This window comes from Drosophila ficusphila, unplaced genomic scaffold, assembly GCF_018152265.1.
Source record: "Drosophila ficusphila isolate 14025-0441.05 unplaced genomic scaffold, ASM1815226v1 contig_758, whole genome shotgun sequence".
Taxonomy (NCBI): domain Eukaryota; kingdom Metazoa; phylum Arthropoda; class Insecta; order Diptera; family Drosophilidae; genus Drosophila; species Drosophila ficusphila.
Genome location: NW_025064700.1, coordinates 984,456 through 1,004,510, shown reverse-complemented (window position 1 = coordinate 1,004,510; position 20,055 = coordinate 984,456). Strand labels below are relative to the sequence as shown.

At 41.4% G+C, this 20,055-nt stretch overlaps 1 protein-coding gene across 1 annotated transcript; it reads left to right on the top strand.

Annotated features, from left to right (window-relative positions):
• Positions 1 to 11,871: 11,871 nt before the first annotated feature.
• Positions 11,872 to 12,999, top strand: LOC122320700. Its single transcript, XM_043208867.1, has 2 exons — positions 11,872 to 12,584; positions 12,639 to 12,999. Exons 1-2 carry the CDS (start codon positions 11,872 to 11,874, stop codon positions 12,997 to 12,999), a joined length of 1,074 nt encoding a protein of 357 aa, XP_043064802.1.
• Positions 13,000 to 20,055: the final 7,056 nt, after the last annotated feature.

Genomic DNA, 20,055 nt, shown 5'->3' with positions numbered 1-20,055 from the left:
ATATATTTGAGCACAGAGATTCGTTTCGTTTTTGAAAGGCCTGCTAAAACGACTTTTAGTAGCTCTTGACGACTTACTTCTCACAGGCGGTATAACAAAAAACATTAACATACTGCTTCGTCTTGGATTTTTCAAAGTAGCTCTCTGTGGAGACATTGGTAAGATGTACCGTTGCGTACGAACTTATAACCCGGCTGACTTTTTGCAGTGTATTGTTTGGCGATAGATATGTTGTGTAACGAACTTCTTTTTATCTTTTGCTCGCTACGTAAACGCGAGTTTATGTGTTCGTCCCACCAAATTTATTGTTGCGTGATCCCGACCAAGAAGTACACAGAATTGGGTTACCTTTAGGAATAGGGAAATTGATTTATTGGTTCTCGATTTATAGAATTGATTCGATCTGGAACGCTGCTGTCTGGCGACGAAATCGCCCTATCGTTGACGCCAGTGATGACTCCCGCGTCGATTCCTGCGGCGGCACACCTATTTCGCGTCCTCTGCCTTACCGAGTCTTTCGGGTACCGGTCGCGTAAAAGGCAGTAGCAAGCCTACACATGAAATCTGTAACAACTGATCCGCAGCATATGCCCAAAATTGAATTAAGTTAAGTTATGTATCCGGAATCGCTGACCATGGTAATTGGTAAACCACCAACTCGGCAAGAAATGACTTCGCCCAAATCACAATCATTCGCAACTCGGAAACAGGGATTGTGAAATTGTTGAACGCCACGATGATTTTCGCCAGATCTCTTCACAGGAGCTCGACATCTTTTAGCAAAGTGCCCGACTTTGAAACATCTGTCACATTTCGCATATTTTCGCTGAACAAAAGAAACTATTTGAATCATGATCATTTTTGCCACATCTGCCATACTCTACTTTGGTGTTGTTCCATTAAGCCGCGGCGATGCAATCTTATTGACCATAGAGCCTGAGCATCCATTTGATGACGTTGATGCCATTGATTGCGTCTGCTTGCTAAGCTGTTCCTCAATTGGACAAGCAGATATGACTCCATCTAAGGACTGTTTAGTTGACAGCAACTTTTTCTTTAGCTCAGCCGATACCCAAGAATCGATTAGTTTATCCTTGAGACAGATCTCTTCTATTTCTGTTTTGGTAGTTCCAAAATTACATTTCCTCACCAGCTGACAGAATCGCATAAGAAATTCGGTGAAACATTCTCCATCCCGCGAAGTCATGCCACGGTACAAATGTCGCTCAAATACCGAACTGCGTATCGGTCAAAAATATTCATTTAATTTTTCCACCAAAGGTGTGAAGACATCGTTACGCCCCTCCGGAATATAAGGGACCATTGCTCCTGGCAAGTTATAAACAAAAGACTGAAATTTGTGACGCCTCATTCAAAGAGGCGCACATATTTGCCTTTTCTTTGTTATCTTTTCTTAGTTTTATTTAATTAGTCACGTAAGAGAAACACCAATGAAATCTTTTGTTATTTTAGTTCTAAGAAATCGTTATATAAATAAGATTTAAAATTAAGCTTGAACAACGTTGCCATTTACTTCGCGCCCTGACCAACGTTGCCATTTACGGGACTACCGATCAACACGCTGACGGTTGACACGTTGCCAGATCGCAAACCTTGCCAGATCGCGGCGCTGTCAAAAACCGCCACGTTGAGAGCCTGGTCAGAGGATCGAGATGGTATTTCGATCTCTTCCCTTCCGGACAGCCGTAGCGAGCAGACGTGCGCTCCACAACTCGGCTTCTGTTTTGCCCCGGTTCGCCGCAGAGAGAAAACATACCCAAACATACGCAAGCAGGTAAACCCCGATCACGTGTTTCGAGAACCAACGCGCAACGCGCAATACAGCTACCGCGGCTTAACAAATAACCATCGGTGCAGCAGCAGGGAAACAGGTTAGGGCAAGTATCAAATAAAATGAAGTGATATATTGTGAACATTTAATTCCAGTGCGTACTTGATTTCGTAGACTTCATAGCAACTAACCCTAACCCTAACCTCTCCGATCCCTGCCAGTAGTTAGAGATCCCTCAGGCGTGGCTACGACCTTTCCTGGTTAACACAGAGAACGTCGGCGAGCCCCTGTTGGATTCCTATCCCAACCCCTACCAGTAGTTAGTGATCCCTCAGGCGTGGCTACGACAATTCCTGGTCAACCCAGAGAACGTCGGCGTGCCCCTGTTGGATTCATATCCCGATCCCTGCCAGTAGTTGGTGATCCCTCAGGCGTGGCTACGACCCCTTCCTGGTTAACCCAGAGGACGTCGGCGTGCCCCGTTCCTGTGCCCGTAGCAAGTATTCCTGGGCCCTCTCAGACACGCTCACGTGTTCCTAACCTGTCCTACCGAGCATAGCTTCAGTACAGCCAGGTGTCTCGCCGGCGCGTGGGAGCACCCCCTTCCGCTCTTTTTCCTCTAGCTAGCGACGCAGAGCCCTCTAGAGGGTACGCAGTATGTCCAAAACCGGAGTACGATTGATCCAAAACCCGCGCTCGACAATTTCCTTTCATAAACAAGTCCCCTGTAAATTACAAATTTCTTGTAAGGATCTCTGGCACGACTGAGGTCTATCCCAGCCTGCGAAGCGTCGTTACATGTTGTGAGCCGCCCAAATGCAGAAGTTTATTGGGCTTTTCAAGAGTCGAGCTGATCTCTTCACTGTCCGCATATATGTTAAATGCGCGCAACCAGACCTCCCATTCAGAACGCCAGAGTGATTTGTCTATGATATTGCATCTCTCAACTTGGGGGATGTTAAACAGATGGTTAATAAAGATTGGGGAATGCTTGGACTTACTAAACGATGGTCGAAGGAATTTGAGGATCCTTACGTTACCAAGACTTTATTATATATCGTTGGTCCGACCAATCCTTGAGTATGGGGCACCCGTATGGAGTCCCCCATACGGAGTTCACGCTGATCGTATAGAATCAGTTCAAAAAAGCTCCTATCCTAATAGATTGCTCCTTATTAACTTGCCCTCCCTTACTAATCGTAGAATGATGCTTGGTACTGTATTTATGCATAACCTTATACGTGGTGAAATTGGCAGTGCCTTCTTGTTAAGTAGACTAAATTTATCGGTTCCAAGTAGATTTACAAGAAATTATGTTCCTTTAGTTTTAAATCTTTGTAGATCTAATTATGACGTGCATGAGCCTTTCAGGGTACTTTATTCAGACTACTAGAGGTCCTGTGTCCGCTTCGCTGGTCAACACAATTTAACAACATAAAAGTCAATATTGCAACATTTTTCAAATATATGGAAGTATAGAAAGATGGTGATTTAACACTTTTCCAGTTTGACTTTTCCACTTGCGCAGCACAATCCAGCCGTTTCTCTTTTAAACTTTAACGCACTGCAATATCGGTATATAGTCGCCATTGGTCCAATATCTAAATTTTCATTATCACTGTAGTTCGCAGTGGGGTCATATTGGAATGCAATGCGATTGAATGATGCCAATGATCTCCATGTGCTCATTTGTCTTTCTTCGCTTAAGTTTTGTGAATATACTGGCTGCTGGCTTGGATGTCTGCGGCCAATGCTTGCACGTCGTCCTCTAAGCATTTTGGACTATGGACAGAGTGGTGAATTTATCCTCAAATGCACGATCCACATAATTTTCACAGTTCAACTTAAATTGAATAAAAATTCTTTTTTTTTTCACAATTTCACAGTGAACACAAAAATTGAGTTAAAATGCTATGGGAGCGTGTTTGTCAGTGTGATGAGGTAGCAACTCACTTTATATGCGACAATATTGCAATTTTCTTACGGATCCCTAATTTTTTTCAAAATAAATTATAGCCTATTTAACTCCACGATAATATAGCTTTCTATCGGCGAAAGAATTTTTTAAATCGGACCAGTAGTTCCGGAGCCTATTCCCTGCAAACAAACAAACAAACAAACAAACAAACAAACAAACAAACAAACAAACAAACAAACAAACAAACAAATTTTACCTCTTTATAATATTAGTATAGATAATAGACTGTATTCTATAGTATCTTCTTCTGACTCTCTGGAGCTCCTAAAACGATTAATACTAACATTTCTGGCACGAAATTAGATTTAAAAAAAAAAAAAAAACGCGTCAAAATCATGGCGAATCGTGCCGTACGATACACGGCTGTCGCCCCTCGGTCGGTTGGGCGGGTGGTGGGTCGTGGGACTACGTGCGTTAAAAAAAAAAAAACAAACAAAAAAAAAAAGCTAGCTTCGGCAAGCCGAAGCTTATATACCCTTGCAGTCATCAAATATGTCGAACAAAATGCATAAAGGTTAAACAACATCGAAGCTAAGACGATTTTTCTATTTATTTTCCATATTTTCGACTATATCATATGGGAGCTATATGATATAGTTGTCCGATTTTGATCAAATTTAATTCGTTATTTAAGAGTCGTAAGAAAACTCTATATTTCAAAAAATCACACTTGTCTGATGAAAAACCACGATGTTATAATTTTACTTCCGTTATTTCGATATGGATTTTTCGATCTTTCCTATGACAGCTATAAGATATAGTTGTCCGATTTTTATATAACTTTTTTCTCAATATAAGAGTTGTTAAAAAACTTGATATTCAAAAAATCATGCTCGTGGGATAAAAAAAACCACGATGTTATCAATTTATTTCCATTAATTCTATATATATTTTTCGAACTCTCCTATGGCAGCTATATGATAGAGTTATCCGATTTTGATCAAATTTAATCCGAAATTCAATAACAGTTCAAAAACGCCATCTTGAAGAAATCAAGTCGATCTGATCAAAAACAACAGAGTGAAAATTTCTTATTTCATTCTCTCGTATGGGAGCTATCCGATATAGTCGGCCGATCCGGCCCGTTCCGACTTATATACTGCGTGTAATAACTACACTCCTTTTGGGAAAGTTTCAGCAAGATAGCTTGAAAACTGAGAGACTAGTTTGAAGAGAAACAGACAGACGGAAAGACGGACAGACGTACAGACGTCTTCCGATTCTGCTCGTGATGCTGATCAAGAATATATATACTTTATGGGGTCTGAGGTGTCTCCTTCACTGCGTTGCAAACTGAATTTATAATACCCTTTTGCTCTGGAAGGGTATAAAAAAAATATGTTAAACAGAACCTCCCTATCGGGGCTAAGTAGCGTTGCCTGCAGTCAACGGAGTTCGGTCGGGACTTCGTCGGCCTGGCCCTCGGCAGGTCTCACTCTCGTGTGAACCGACGCTGGGTCCACCGATTTCGTCGGTCTTGAGAGTCTCAGTGCTGCCAGATTTTGAGAGATAAAATAAGCTAGAATAAGCTTAAAATTAAAAAAAAAAGCTAAAATAAGCTAACCATGGAAAACATTAAAATAGTTGATTTTTTACTTTTATTGGTACGATATTGATATGATATTATTATAACTATTATAGTAAAGAAATAATTTTATCAACTTCATCATTAGATTCCATATATTTGGCAGATGATTGAACTTTTTTTGTTTTTTAGCTTTATTTTTATACCCTTGCAGAGCAAAAGGGTAATTTCAGTCAGAAGTTTGCAACGCAGTGAAGGAGGCACCTCAGACCCCATAAAGTATATATATTCTTGATCAGCATCATGAGTAGAATCAGAATACGTCTGTACGTCTGTCCGTCTGGCCGTCTGTCCGTCTGTCTGTTTCTCTTCAAACTAGTCTCTCAGTTTTAAAGCTATCTTGCTTTAACTTTCTCAAAAGATGTGTAGTTAGTGCACGCAGTATGTAAGTCGGAACGAGCCGGATCGGCCGACTATATCGGATTGCTCCAATACGAGAGAATGAAATAAAAAATTCTCAGGGCGTTGTTTTTGATCAGATCGACTTGAATTCTTCCAGATGGCGTTTTCTAACTACTATTGATTTTCGGATTCAATTTTATCAAAATCGGATAACTCTATCGTATAGCTGCCATAGGAGAGTTCGAAAAATATATACAGAATTAATGGAAACGAATTGATAACATCGTTGTTTTTTATCCCATGAGCATGATCCCATGAGCATGATTTAATTACGAATTAAATTTGATCAAAATCGAACAACTATATCATATAGCTCCCATATGACCTATAGTCGGAAATATGGAAAATGAATAGAAAAATCGTTATAGCTTCGATGTTGTTTAGCCTTTATGCATTTTGTTCGACATATTTGATGACTGCAAGGGTATATAAGCTTCGGCTTGCCGAAGTTAGCTTCCTTTCTTGTTATTTATTGAATCTTCTCTTGAAGAGACTTACAATAAGAACTCAGATCTTAACCTACTAAAGCGAGGACGTCGTAGTGCATATCTATAACATAAAAAAAAAATACTTAGTATATTTTAAATAATTTAAAATTTCAAAAACAAACCTTATCCTTAATATTGCGTTCAAGCTTTTTAAACACATTTTGTTACGCAACTTGGTTTTCACGATGTTCATTTGGCTGAATATCCTCTCAACCGCACCATTCGACCATGGCAGTGAAAGTATATGCAAAGCAAATAACGCCAGTTGCTCGAAAGCTTTGTTTTGGCCAGCATCCTTGTACATCAAAACTTCTGACCAAAACTCTACAGTCTGTTCCTTTTTTTCCCAATTAATTAGGTGGATTTTTCCAAATTGGGATACGATTTCATCAATATTTTCATATTTGAAATTTTCCAACAACGAAATAATTTTATCAGGCGTTTTATTTGCATGTAGCATGTTGCCAACGGCAAAAATATCAATTTTTTTAAAACTTCAATGTTATGAGGCAGTCTGAAATTACGCTGCAGATTAATACATATCATTTTATTAAAATCCAATTAAAGCTTACCTCTCCCTTAGTTGAATATTTAAAGCCCTAATGAAGTTTTTACAATCTTCTCTGATTTTATATTTTTCATCAAAATATTTTTCGTTTTTGATTTCCTTCTCAAAGGCATACCCCATATATAAGTCGTTAACTGCACAATCTTCCAAATCATCTTTCAAAATATCAATATTAGCATCGGGAGGAATTATAAGGTTTCCTAGCGGATTGATTGCCAATATCTTTAAGAAGTTTCGACGAATCGCCCTTCTCGCTTTGAAACAATTTGTTCAGAATTTGCATATTTTTTAAAATTGGCTTTAAAAATATAAAATAGAGTCTATTTTTGTCATCTTCAAATAGCATATTCAATACTTTTGCTTTGTGACAACTTTCATTTGTAGAGGCTAAGGCAAAGTGTAGGGGAGGGTGGCCCCCATGTTTCTCAGAGATGGCGATGCTAGCCGAATTGTCGGTAACTTCAGTGAAAAGCTGTTATAACACATACATTTTGGAGATAGATAGCCAATTTGACTTCTTTTGTTTCACTGCAATTTTTCCGTTTGTTTTGTTTCAACGCCTGTGTCATTCATTTTTGAGCTTTACTGAACTTGAGCTTAAATATTTTTAAAGTTTTTTTCTCCGCATAAAAGTCGGAGGGTAAGGTTTTCTGATAGTTGATAGTCCTAGCTGTCATTCACGCTATTAGAGTTACATCGCTCTTTGCGTTATTAGATAATGGCGAGCAGTTAATTAGAAAAGTTTGTGGTGGTCCGAAACCGACCGCGAAGTGATGGTCCGAAACCGACCCCCATTTATTGGCAGCTTAATATGTCATAGCGTATTTTTGAGGGAAAATATGAAAAAGTAAACAAGATTCAGTAAAGAAAAGTAACAGAAACAGCAAAAACATCAGAAGAAAGCGAAGAGACAGTTATCAACGAGCGGCTTTCGAAAAACAACGCGAAAACTTACTATAAGAAAGAGGACAACTCAGACTTCATCAAATGATTACAGTGCCCTTTATTTCATACATTAATTTTTATTTTCTGGAAAGAACCTTCAATATATTTCTTAATAAACGTCAAAATCATTAAATTCTATTTTATGTTATTAAATATTTCTGTTAAGAAATAGGGGGTCGGTTTCGGACCACTAGTTTTGAGTACGACCAAAAAGTGGAGTTTTATATTTGCCTGAATATCTAACGCTTCAAAGCACCTACGCACTTACTAATCAATTAGATGTATAGTAAACTGATCCCTCTACATAGTAAATTTTTGAACTGAACTGAAAAATTGATTTTTCTCACCTTTATCGCCTTTCCCATTTAGGGGGTCGGTATCGGGCCACCCTCCCCTAACTTTAATTTCTCCCACTGATCCTCGATTCGAGATACTGCACTTTCGATGGATAGCCATCTAGTGTCGCTGACTTTGACAATTTTTAAGGGTTTCTAAATAATACCTACAATCAAAATTAAAAAATAAATACACAAAAATACATAACAATAAAAAATCCAAACCTGTTAGTCTACTTACAAAAAATTGAAACGAGCATGAAAACTAAATGTTAATATCTATCCGAATTTGTACTACCAATCGCAGCTTTAATTGTTAATAACAAAAAAACGGTACAAAATTTTCAATTTCCGCCAACGGATTTCGAAATGTTAGAAAAAAACACATCATTTGCATATTTTACTTTATTTTTTAAGCTGTTTTTACCGTGGACCGCACTTGTGAACAATTACCCCTTCCGCAAATCGTCTTCGAAGTGAACTCCCACTACATCCTTTATTATGTGCGTGCACTTTGTCCGCTTCAACTTTATGTCGACAGTTGCATTGCACGCTTTAAACTGTTTGACACACAGTTGGGATAAATGGTCATTAGGTGCTATGTCCGAGTGTTCAGCAATGTACAAACAAAGTGCAACCTCCTGCTCCTCTGTTTTTGTGGGCTGTCTACCAAAATGTATTAAGTGATTTTGTGCCACGCTTGCAATGCATGCAATATGTTTTTTAGCTTGAGCATGCTGCCGTAACTCAAATAACTTGGCCTAAATCGATACTTTACAAAAGCAGCAGTACGCTTTTGTGGAGTCAGTTGGCACTTTGCGTAGCCACTGCTTAAACTCTTCGAAATTTAACCACGAATCGCGGAAATTTTGTTTGTAAGACACTTTCGGCATGTTTCTAAAACGACGCAACAACAATCGCAAAACAAACATGTGCAAAATTTCAGTGGGACCTAAACTTGCTAACGATTATTATTAAAATACCAACAACAAATATGACTTTTTTCCAAATTTTCGATAAAAATTACCAAAAATTATAATACAGTCGAAAAACAAAACATGTTTTGTTATAAATTTTTTTAAGCCGAAATTAGCTTAATGAAATTTGAAATAAGCCAGATTTTAAGCTATATGCAATTCAAGTATTTTTCAAGCTATTTCATTTTAAAATATGCTAAATCTAGCTTGAAAAAAGCTAAAATGGCAATAATGCTTAAGACTGGTAGACGCGCCCTATAACTTAACTCGCACCCTGGGGGTCTCAGCTTGGCAGTTTCAGCTTATGTCGACGTGACCGTCGCTGGGCTTCTTGACTCGGCGATCTTGATCCGGATATGTTGGCACTTGGTATTATCTTGCACGACTTTCACTTGACTATCCCTCCAGCGTGCGCGCATCCTCTTATTATACGCCAATTTCCGCAGTTTCCTTCCAGATCGGTGGCGTGATCGGGTCCAAAGTGCAATTGGTCCTGTTATTTTCCTCCTGATCCAGCGCGTTATCCGGTTCAAAGTTAAGAACGGTCCCGTTAATTCACGGTCTCTCTGCTTTGTGCGGGTCCGAAGTCCGCGACTTCACTGTTATAATGGGTCCAAAGTCCGCAACTTCACCGTTATAACAGGTACAAAGTCCGCAGCGGTACCGTTAGTTCACGGTCTCTCCTGTTTGCGCTGGTCCGAAGTCCGCAGACTCACCGTTATTAGGGTCCAAAGTCTGCAGGCTCACCGCTGCATCGAGACCAAAGTTCGCAGAGCCGTTAAACTCCTTTTTCTCTGCATGCAGCTCCTCCCGCTGTTACTATGCAGAGCTCCCTTGCACTTATAATTGTGAGGAGTTTTACAACTCCTTAATGTTTAAAAATTGAACCATGCCAGCTGCCATCATGGCTTAATTAGCATTAGCTCTCTTATGAAGAAGGGGAGTACGATGAGAAATCTTTGGAGATCTTTAGAATCAATTGTCGCCCCGATACCTTTTAATTCGATCGATCAAAATAAGGAGAGTCCTACTGCGATATAGAGCAGCTTCTTAAAGTTCATGATCAGCTATCGCCAAGGCGTTGGGACTAATTTTCTATCATTTTTTTGATATTCAATTTCCAAATATAGTCACATATCCAATTATAACTATTTGTATACCCTTAATTGTAACCTACATGTATAAGCTTAGCCTAAGAATAAAGATAAGAAAGAAAGACATTACAATTAAAGCTCGGATCTGGCAGTCGTGTACAGACCACACAAGCAACAGTTCGCTTTAAATAAAACATCTCTTTGAAACGATTTAAATGAGATTTCTGTTCGGTCATGCCGCAGCCTAAATCAAACCACTAATTTCAAATCGTAACGTAAAACCAATTTCTCGATGTTCTCCTTTTGTTTTGCTATTTCCCCTGCGCGGCAACACTGTTTTGATTGTCATTGCTAACTACCTTTGCACTTTTTCGCTTATCGCTTCCTGGCCTTGTCCATGGCAAGCTTCGTAGTCTGTTCGAATTTGTTCACGCTCATAGAAGGCACGGTCGCTGATCGCCTGCCTATATACTCTTCGGCTATATACTCTTCGCGTTTAACGAATTTATTATTTTCGTTTCGGTTTAAAGTTGGTGATCGTGCAAGTACATAACAGCAGAACATACGCAAGCTGAAAACTCCGCTAAACCCTCGCACACACCCGCACCCGCGCATTGTAAAGTGCATTTTCGTTTTCTTTTGTGCCGTCGTTCCCGCTTTAAACGTTTTACAGCGGCGACAAAACGTTTGTGCGCGGGTTCAATGCCTACATTGCATATGCAATAGACTTACACATAGATTCCGCTTCGTTTTCGCTGGCTTAGAATTTTGGCGCTAATCATTGCACAGTGAAACTTGTTTAGTGTGCAAGTGATCAATTCTCAAAGCAATTAAAATCAAATTTAAACAACATGTCAACTGACACAGCGCTTGCTGCTCCAGTTGCGGGAACAAAATGTTTCAAGTTGAAGGCTGAGTCAATGCTTTCTAAAACGAATGCCTTCGAGAAGGCCCTGACTGCCGACAAGCTCCAGGAAATGTGCGAGGAGGAATTGGAGCTTCGTGTTCAACGCCTGGACGAGATCAAGACTGCCTTTTTCCGGATCCACGATAGACTTGAGCAGCTGGACTTTAATGAAATTGGTAGTATGGTGCGCGATGACTTCGAGGAGCTTTTCTTCTCAACAAAAACAAAATTGAATATTGAATTGCGTATGCGAAAAGGGACCAAGCGTCATAGCCCTTTGCACTCTGGCTCTCAGCCTTCGTCCGAGGTTCAGCGAGCTCCCGTGGCGGAACTAACCTTTTTATCCGTTCGAACGATGCATCAATCTAAAACCATTTTGCGAGACTTCTACGTTGACGATTTGACCACAGGAGGGAAATCAGCACAGGAGGTCCTCGAAATCATGCCTCAAACCACCAACTTGCTGTCACGAAGTGGTTTCAAACTGCGGAAATGGTGTTCCAACGACCGTGATGTCCTTGATCAGATTGCTGACTCGTAAAGGGAAACATTCCTGAAGTTTGACGATGGCAGCGACTTTTCCAAGACACTGGGTCTTGCTTGGGACCCTGCAGCGGATGCGATTCGTTTCTCTTTGTCTCCCATACAGGTCTCTCCAAAGCCTTGTAAACGACTGGTGCTGTCCACAATTGCTCGGATTTACGATCCCCTTAGTCTCATTGGTCCTGTAGTTGCCAAGGCCAACATCTTCCTGCAACAAGTCTGGAGAGAAAGAGCTCTCAACAGGAGACCCATCTGACATGGGTCGTACCCATCAAATGGGGATTCTTCGACGTGCGTTGGATCCAGATGCTGATGGCGAACGAGAGGTGCATCTACTTTTTTCAAAGTCTCGTGTGGCACCTCTTACGGTTTCCAAATTGGAGTTCTGCACTGCCTTGATACTAGCCCAGCTGATGCGGGACGTACGCAACATGGATCTCTTCGATTGCCCGTTTTATTGCTGGTCGGATTCCGCTGTAGCTTTATCATGGATAAGCGATGAGCCTTCACGTTTCCAAGTATTTAGTGCTAATCGAATTTCTTTAATTCAAGAGCTATCCAGTGGCATGAATTGGCGCTATGTACCGATTGACTGCAATCCAGCCGACATCTTGTCAAGAGGTGCTTCCCCGACTGAGCTTCTGGAATTTGCCCTTTGGTTCAGAGGCCCAGCGTTTCTTCTCAAGATTCAGCACGATTGGCCTAAATCTTGTTTGCCTGTAAAGACTCTGCCCGAGCTCAGAAAGCGCATTTTGGTTGGCGTCTCTACCGAAGTGGATCTGACTTTAAAATGGAAGTTTTTGAATTCCTGGCAAAAGATGACCCACACATTTGGATATGTATACAAATTTGCACACCGTATAAGACGTCCTGGTCTTGCCGTCGAAGATGTCAAAATGGGCACTCAGATGCTCATCAGATGTATCCAAATGAGCAACCTGGCTGATGACTACTGGAGATTGCATTCTAAGTAGCAAATTTCATCATCCAGCCCGTTGTCCTCTCTTTTGCCATTCATCTATAGCTTCGGTCTGATGCGAGTTGGTGGCCGTCTACAGAATTCGTCCTTGGATAACAATGTGCAGCATCCTGTCATACTGCCACGCCAGCATCCAGTTACACGTGCCATTATACTGGACTTGCATCGGAGGAACTTGCATTCTGGTCCACGAGCTCTGCTCGCTCACATGCGCCTTCAGTTTTGGCCGATAGGTGGCCGGAAAACAGTGTCAGCTGCAGCGTCCAAATGCGTCATATGCTTTCGTGCCAAGCCACAGCTTTCTCAGCACATAATGGCAGACTTGCCCAAGGATCGCGTAAAAGCCACGTCTACGTTCATGGTTACTGGTCTGGACTTCTGCGGTCCATTTTATTACAAAACCTGAGTTCGAAGCAAGGTGCCTGTGAAAACGTACGTCTGCGTTTTCATCTGTTTCGCGACGAAAGCGATCCATCTGGAGCTTGTCCAGGATCTTTCGATACAAGCATTTTTGGGAGCACTGAAGCGGATTATTCTCACTAGAGGAAAACCTGTCCGAATATGGTCGGATAATGCCACGATTTTCGTTGGATCCAAGAACGAGCTAGCTGAGCTGAAGAATCTGTTCTTATCAAGCCCCCACATTCGAGCGATTGAAGAATTCTGCCTGAAAGATTCGATTGAGTGGCGTTTTATTCCCCCTCGTTCACCTCACTTTGGAGGTCTCTGGGAGGCTGCAGTAAAAACGGCCAAGTTTCATTTCTACCGTTCTGTTGGCCCTTCGTTATTATCGTTCGATGAATTGCGCACTCTCATTTGCCACATTGCGGCGATTGAAAACTCACGGCCTTTACTCCCTCTTTCAGAGTATCCGGCAGATCTTGAGGCGCTAACTCCTGCACACTTTCTTGGCACAGTTCCACTGGTGGTGTACTTTGAGCCTGACGTCACAAAGCTGAACTTCAACCGTATGGACCGCTGGCAGAGAATTCCCTACTTCCAACAAATCTTCTGGTCACGGTGGCGTGAAGAGTACTTGACCCTGTTACAGCAACGGCCAAACCTGCGCTGCAAATCAACGATGTCGTCTTGGCCCAGAATGAGATTTTGCCTCCACTTAAATTGCCATTACCCAGGGTCATGGAATTGGTGCCTGGATCCGATGGAGTTGACCGTGTGGCAGTGATACGAACTCAAGCAGAAGTCACTCGCAGAGCCGTCTGCAAGTTGTGCGTGCTGCCGAAGCTGGATCTGGTTGAAAGCCCTGGTCTTCCAACGGGGGAGTATGTTCTGTCATGCCGCAGCCTAAATCAAACCACTAATTTTAAATCGTAACGTAAAACCAAATTCTCGATGTTCTCCTTTTGTTTTGCTATTTCCCCTGCGCGGCAACACTGTTTTGATTGTCATTGCTAACTACCTTTGCACCTTTTCGCTTATCGCTTCCTGGCCTTCTCCATGGCAAGCTTCGTAGTCTGTTCGAATTTGTACACGCTCATAGAAGGCACGGTCGCTGATCGCCTACCTATATACTCTTCGGCTATATACTCTTCGCGTCGTTTAAGGCACAGACAAATCGGTCTGCCTGCCCAACATACCTTTACAGTTATTCGATTTTGTACTCGCTTACATGAAGGCACGAACGCTGATCGCTTGCTAAAATCTCTCGCGTCTATATACTTTCGCTAAAGGCACAGACAAATCGGTCTGCCTGCTACAATTTCTTTTCGCTGAAAAAAAGGGACAGACAATTCGGTCTGCCTGCCTAATTCAGACCAACAACAAACAATAACTTTGTGAATTTAAGGCCTTGGTGCCAATTAATAAATAAGTGCAATTTTAAGCTAAAATTCGTGCGTTTTTTTTTTACTTGGGCAAAGGTAACGGTTAGTAAAAAAGCTTACTGACCCAACAATTTCATTATCGGAACTTTGCGGAACCTAACTAGCAATTAAAATTGTAACAACGACTCGATCGAAACCGGCAATTAGAATTGGCTAAGAACGCCTTATTACCCAAATGGATACCCTCGAGAAAGTCAACTGACGGTGTCGCGTATGAATGGGCCAAGCCGCGATCTAACTGGCGACGAGGATTTAAAAACCACCGATTTTGGAATTTAAATTTTCCAAATTACCACGTGTATTTGAGTGCACACGATATTGCGTAATGGTCTGAGACAAGCGGCTCGAAAACATTACACCAAGCTTCACATACGTCATCCTTATCAGCAAAAGACAAAGCTCTGTTTTTGCGCTCAACTTATCCAACGATTTTCGCTACGACGAGCTCTAGCAATTACCATCGTTGTCGACGTCATCATTTCGCCTATTCATCATTATCATCTATTTCGCATTATTTTGGACTTCGGAGGAGACGGCGCTGGTCAAAAAATATTCTGAGAGGAAAAGCTTCCGCCTAGGAATACTGAAGTCGTAAAATCTATCATTGTGTATTACTTTCTTTTCACGATCCAAAAGTCTTTGTTTATCTTAAGTTCTAATTTTACTTTACATTTAAGTTAAGAAAAACTAGGCCTAAAAATGAATTCCGAAGTAACTGCATCATTTACTCTTTATTTAAATTTGTATAAAAAATATCCAAGATTTTAATGGCTCAGATAAAAACCAGCTTCCCGGCTTTATAAATCAAATCAACGTATTTGTGGCAACCCTTATCAGCTTACGATATCACAAAAATTCGATAGCCCACGAAAGTATCGAAATCGCTGGTTGTCATCTCCAGCATTCACACTCTTTCGCTTGACTTCTACGACAGCTTCATCCGCCGCCACTACTACATCTTTGTCGCGCTTTCACATCTTAGTTTTAAGCAAATGTATATAGTGTTATGTGAATAAAAGAACATTAAATTGGTGACCCCGACGTGATCATTATATACACGCGAGCACCGGTGCTTACAATGGCAAGCAACGACACCACACAAGACGACGCCGACGTCTTTTACGATACCGTTACTCGCAATTTCGGCGCAGTTATTAACCGCGTAGCTGTTAAAATTCCGCCGTTTTGGCCCGAGCACCCAGAATTATGGCTGACGCAAATCGAAGCCCAATTCGTTCTGGCAGGAATAACTACAGACGACACGAAATTCAATACGATCCTGGCGTCAATCGAAGCACCGGTACTGGCCCGAATTGCCGACGCCATCACCAACCAACCAGGCACAGGCAAGTACGAAAACTTAAAGTCGTGCATTTTGGAACGCTTCGGCGAAAGCGAGCAGAGAAAAATCCAGAAGTTGATTTCGGAGACTGACCTTGGTGACAAGCGCCCCACACAACTGCTCAACGAGTTAAACGCACTCGCCGCAAACAAAGTTGACGAAACTTTCTTAAAAGCACTGTGGCTGCAGCGCCTACCAACACAAGTGCAAGCGATCTTGCAAGCATCGGACGCCTGCCTTGCAGACCTAGCTAAGTTGGCATACAAAGTGATGGAAGTCGGCGATTTTCGTCATATTCGCACCGTCGACACCAAATCGGCGCCAACCAGCAACACCGTTTTCGACGAACGTCTGGACCGCATCGAGCAACAGATCAACGCGCTGTTCAAGAACCGTCACCGCAAGAATAGTTCGCCCACATTAACGGTTCGCAACAGCGTCACGACTCCAGGCTTGTGTTGGTACCACAGCAAATTTGGCAACGCCGCCAAAAAATGTCGCCAACCATGCTCGTTTTCATCCGAACCAAAAAACTAAAGCAGTCTTCGGATTCGGCGGACAAATTCGAAGAAGATCACAACACAATTGCCCGCCTCGCCATCAACGACAATTTCTCGAAAACTCAATTTATCATCGACACCGGCGCCGACATTTCAGTGATGCCACCCTGCAAAAACGCAAAAACTATGCTCACTCCAAAGCTTCTTTTCGCCGCTAATGGGATGAAAATACAAACCTATGGAAAAAAACGCATAACATTGTCACTGGGATTGAGACGAAACTTTGTTTGGACCTTCGTGATAGCTGACGTCAACTGTGCTATCATCGGAGCCGATTTCCTTCAACATTTCGACTTACTGGTCGATATGAAACGACGCAAACTCATCGATCGAGCTACGCTGCTCGAATCAACATGTAACGCGCCTCAACATAAAATCAACGCGATTTTATCCTACGACACGAGCAACCAATACGCTAAGTTGCTTCACGAATACCGCGATCTCGCAACGATCAACTGAACCGGCTGCCAGCAACGTCCGAAGTAACGCACTTCATCTCGACAAACGGCCCGCCCACTCACGCCCGCGTCCGACGACTAGCGCCCGACAAGCTCAAAGCTGCACAAACTGAGTTTTCCAACCTCATCGAAAAAGGAATATGCCGCCCCTCAAAAAGCAACTGGTCCAGTCCATTACACCTGGTAAAGAAGGCAACGAACAAATTGGTCAGCAAACACTACGTTTGGCCCCGCATGGCGAACGATGTCGCTAAAATCGTACGCGCTTGCATCCCGTGTCAAAAAGCCAAAAACCAACGACACACCAAATCGCCACTGGGAGAGTATGCCGCCAGCGACGCCCGTTTCGAACACATCAACATCGACATCGTTGGCCCACTGCCATCTTCGAACGGATACCGATACTGCTTGACGTGCATCGATCGCTTCTCAAGATGGCCCGCAGCGATTCCCTTAGTCGACATCACAGCACAATCTGTGGCCAACGCACTGATTTCGGGCTGGTTCGCTCAGTATGGAATCCCTCTCCACATCACAACGGATTTAGGCCGACAATTCGAGTCAACATAGTTTCAAGAACTCGCCAAAATTTGCGGTTTTAAGCACCTGCGCACGACGGCGTACCACCCACAAGCCAACGGGATGATCGAACGCTGGCACAGAATATTAAAAGCTGCCTTAATATGCGCCGATCCTATCAACTGGAGCAGTTCCCTGCACTTAATCCTCCTAGGCCTACGCACAACAGTCAAAAGCGACATCGGGCTGAGCCTAGCTGAAATGGTTTATGGCACCGCTCTACGGGTCCCTGGCGGATTTTTTACACCGAACACACAAAAACACACCGAGTCTGAGTTCGCCGAGGCTCTTCAAAAAACCATATCTGAGCTACCAACCACTAAGCCAGTGCACCATCATACACCGCAAGAATTTGTGCAACCGGGCTTAAACCATTGTCTTCGTCAGAGTGGATCGAGTCAAAACCCCCCTGGAAGCGAGCTACGAGGGTCCGTTCGAAGTAGTAGCAAAGCACGACAAGTACTTTACGCTTAAAGGACACACAAAGGACAACAAGATTTCCATCGTTTTTTTTTTCCTTGAGATATATGCATAATTACCACGTACAGTGGCTCGAAGCTTATTTCGTACAAGAACAAAATAAAATTTCAAATCGACATTGCTGCCAAACTAGAAAAGATATCAACAAAATTTAAACGCAGTAATTTAAAGAAACTCTTTATTAACTATTATGACAAAGAAAAATTTACTAATCTACAAAAACAAAACAACTTTTCAAAAAAAATATAAAAAAACGAGGCACTTCTGACGTCGAAGCTTATTTCGTGCAAGCACTTTAATGTTCAATAACTTAACTATTTCTTAATTTTTAAACTTTTTTTTAGCTCCTATCCGTTTGTTAAGGGCTTTAAATTAATTTCATAAAGATTTCAACATTTTTCTAGTTGTTTTAACGGGTATTTTAGCCCACTTCTGCAGTAAAAAAATCTTTAGGTCATTTTCGTTGGAAAATCCACTTTTTCGAATCTCCAAGTCCAAAATTTTCAACAATTGTTCAATAAAATTTAAGTCTGGAGACTGTGTTGGCGTATTAATCCCATTGGGACAGTTCTAGATCAAGAAAGGGCTACAAAAAAGGGCCGGGTTGCACCAAACCAAATATTCAACGATCTCGAGGAGCGCTGTTTTGTCCGGAAAACTAAGAGACACGTCAAGCTATCGGTTTCAAAAATTGCTGCGCAGATTGAGATCGAAATTGTCAACAAATTTTACCCAAATACAGTTCGGAACATATTGCACCACCATAACTTTAATGATCAAGTTGCATGAAAAAATATATTCAAAAGTATACAAATATGATGCCTTGGGTCAAGTTCGCCATGGTGTTAGAAATTCGGCCGATTTATTTCTGGAATGACGAAATTTAAGCACACGAATCAATTTTTAATTATTTTGGGTTGGTTGGAAGTCGCTAAGTGAGGAGATGTTCCAATACGAAGATGGAAACTAAAAAGTTAAAAGCAATGCATTGGCACGGCGGTGACCATGTCATGGTTTGGGCTTATATGGCTGCATCCGGGGTCGGGAACTAAGTTTTTATTGCCGGTATCATGAATGTTAATATATATTTAACAAATTACAAAGAAAGTTTGGTGAAAAGTGTCAATAACTTGGCTAAATGGAATCGATTTAGATTCAACCAAGAATATGACCCAAAGCCTATTGCTAGAAATGTTTGTTTTGGTTGATCTAAAACTGTCCCAATGGGTTTTGGCGGTGATACCCGTTACCACAGCAACTCCAAAACGATCATTTTCGACTTTGAGGAGAATGAAAGATTATCTGAGAAACACGATGGGTCAAGAGCGTCTCAATGGTCTTGCATCTTTGAACATTCATCATCGCATAACTTTGACTGAAGACGAAATTCTCAGAAAGTTTTTTGAAAAGCCTCGGAAATTTAAGAGTGAATAGAACAGTTTGTGGATCATATGTAATATTTTTTCTTGATTTATTATTCGAAAATAAATTAAAATTTTTATAAAACATTCAAAAAATTACGAATTTTTATTAATAACTTTGTGTTTCAACTCCACCAACATGCCCAATAAAAGCATAAAATTTGAAAGTATATGATCCCATGGGGGGGGTCCGGACCCGAAAAAAATATATTAATACAAATTTTCAATTAGGGGACCAGCAAGACTACCCTATATAAAACTTCGATCATCTCAAAGGGACCTCCTATTCATTATCGACACTGGAGCGGAATTCAGTATCATAAATGAAAACATATGCAACACAAAATGGAAATCAAACATCGAAGTTCAAGTAAAAGCAATGGGAAACATAATTCAGATACATACCTTCTGTCAAAAAAGTACCGGGACTGGATTAATTAAAACGCCTGTGCTAAACCGATTTCGGAAATTTTTTTTTGTTATGTTGGTAACACTGTTCTGCATTACTAAGTAAAGTTTGATCGCGATCTGTGAAGTAGTTTGTTTACAGTCGCTGGTTACGTCAGTCTATGTTCTGATTGCTTGCCGAATTTTATAATGAACAACTATATTGAACAAAGAATTTGTCTTAAATTTTGTGTTGCGAACAAAATTTCTTGTACTGACGCGTTAAAAATGTTGCAGAAGGCTTATGGTGATGCAGTTTTATCGAGAACACGTGCTTTTGAGTGGTACAAAGCATTCCAAGAGGGTCGTGAGATTGTCGAAGACATGCCTC

Excerpts from the sequence above, each read along its gene's own strand:
- LOC122320700 (XM_043208867.1), top strand. The coding sequence starts at position 11,872 with ATGGGTCGTACCCATCAAATGGGGATTCTTCGACGTGCGTTGGATCCA. Across the intron at positions 12,585-12,638 it reads TACTGGAGATTGCATTCTAA|CTTCGGTCTGATGCGAGTTG; the intron begins GTAGCAAATTTC and ends ATTCATCTATAG.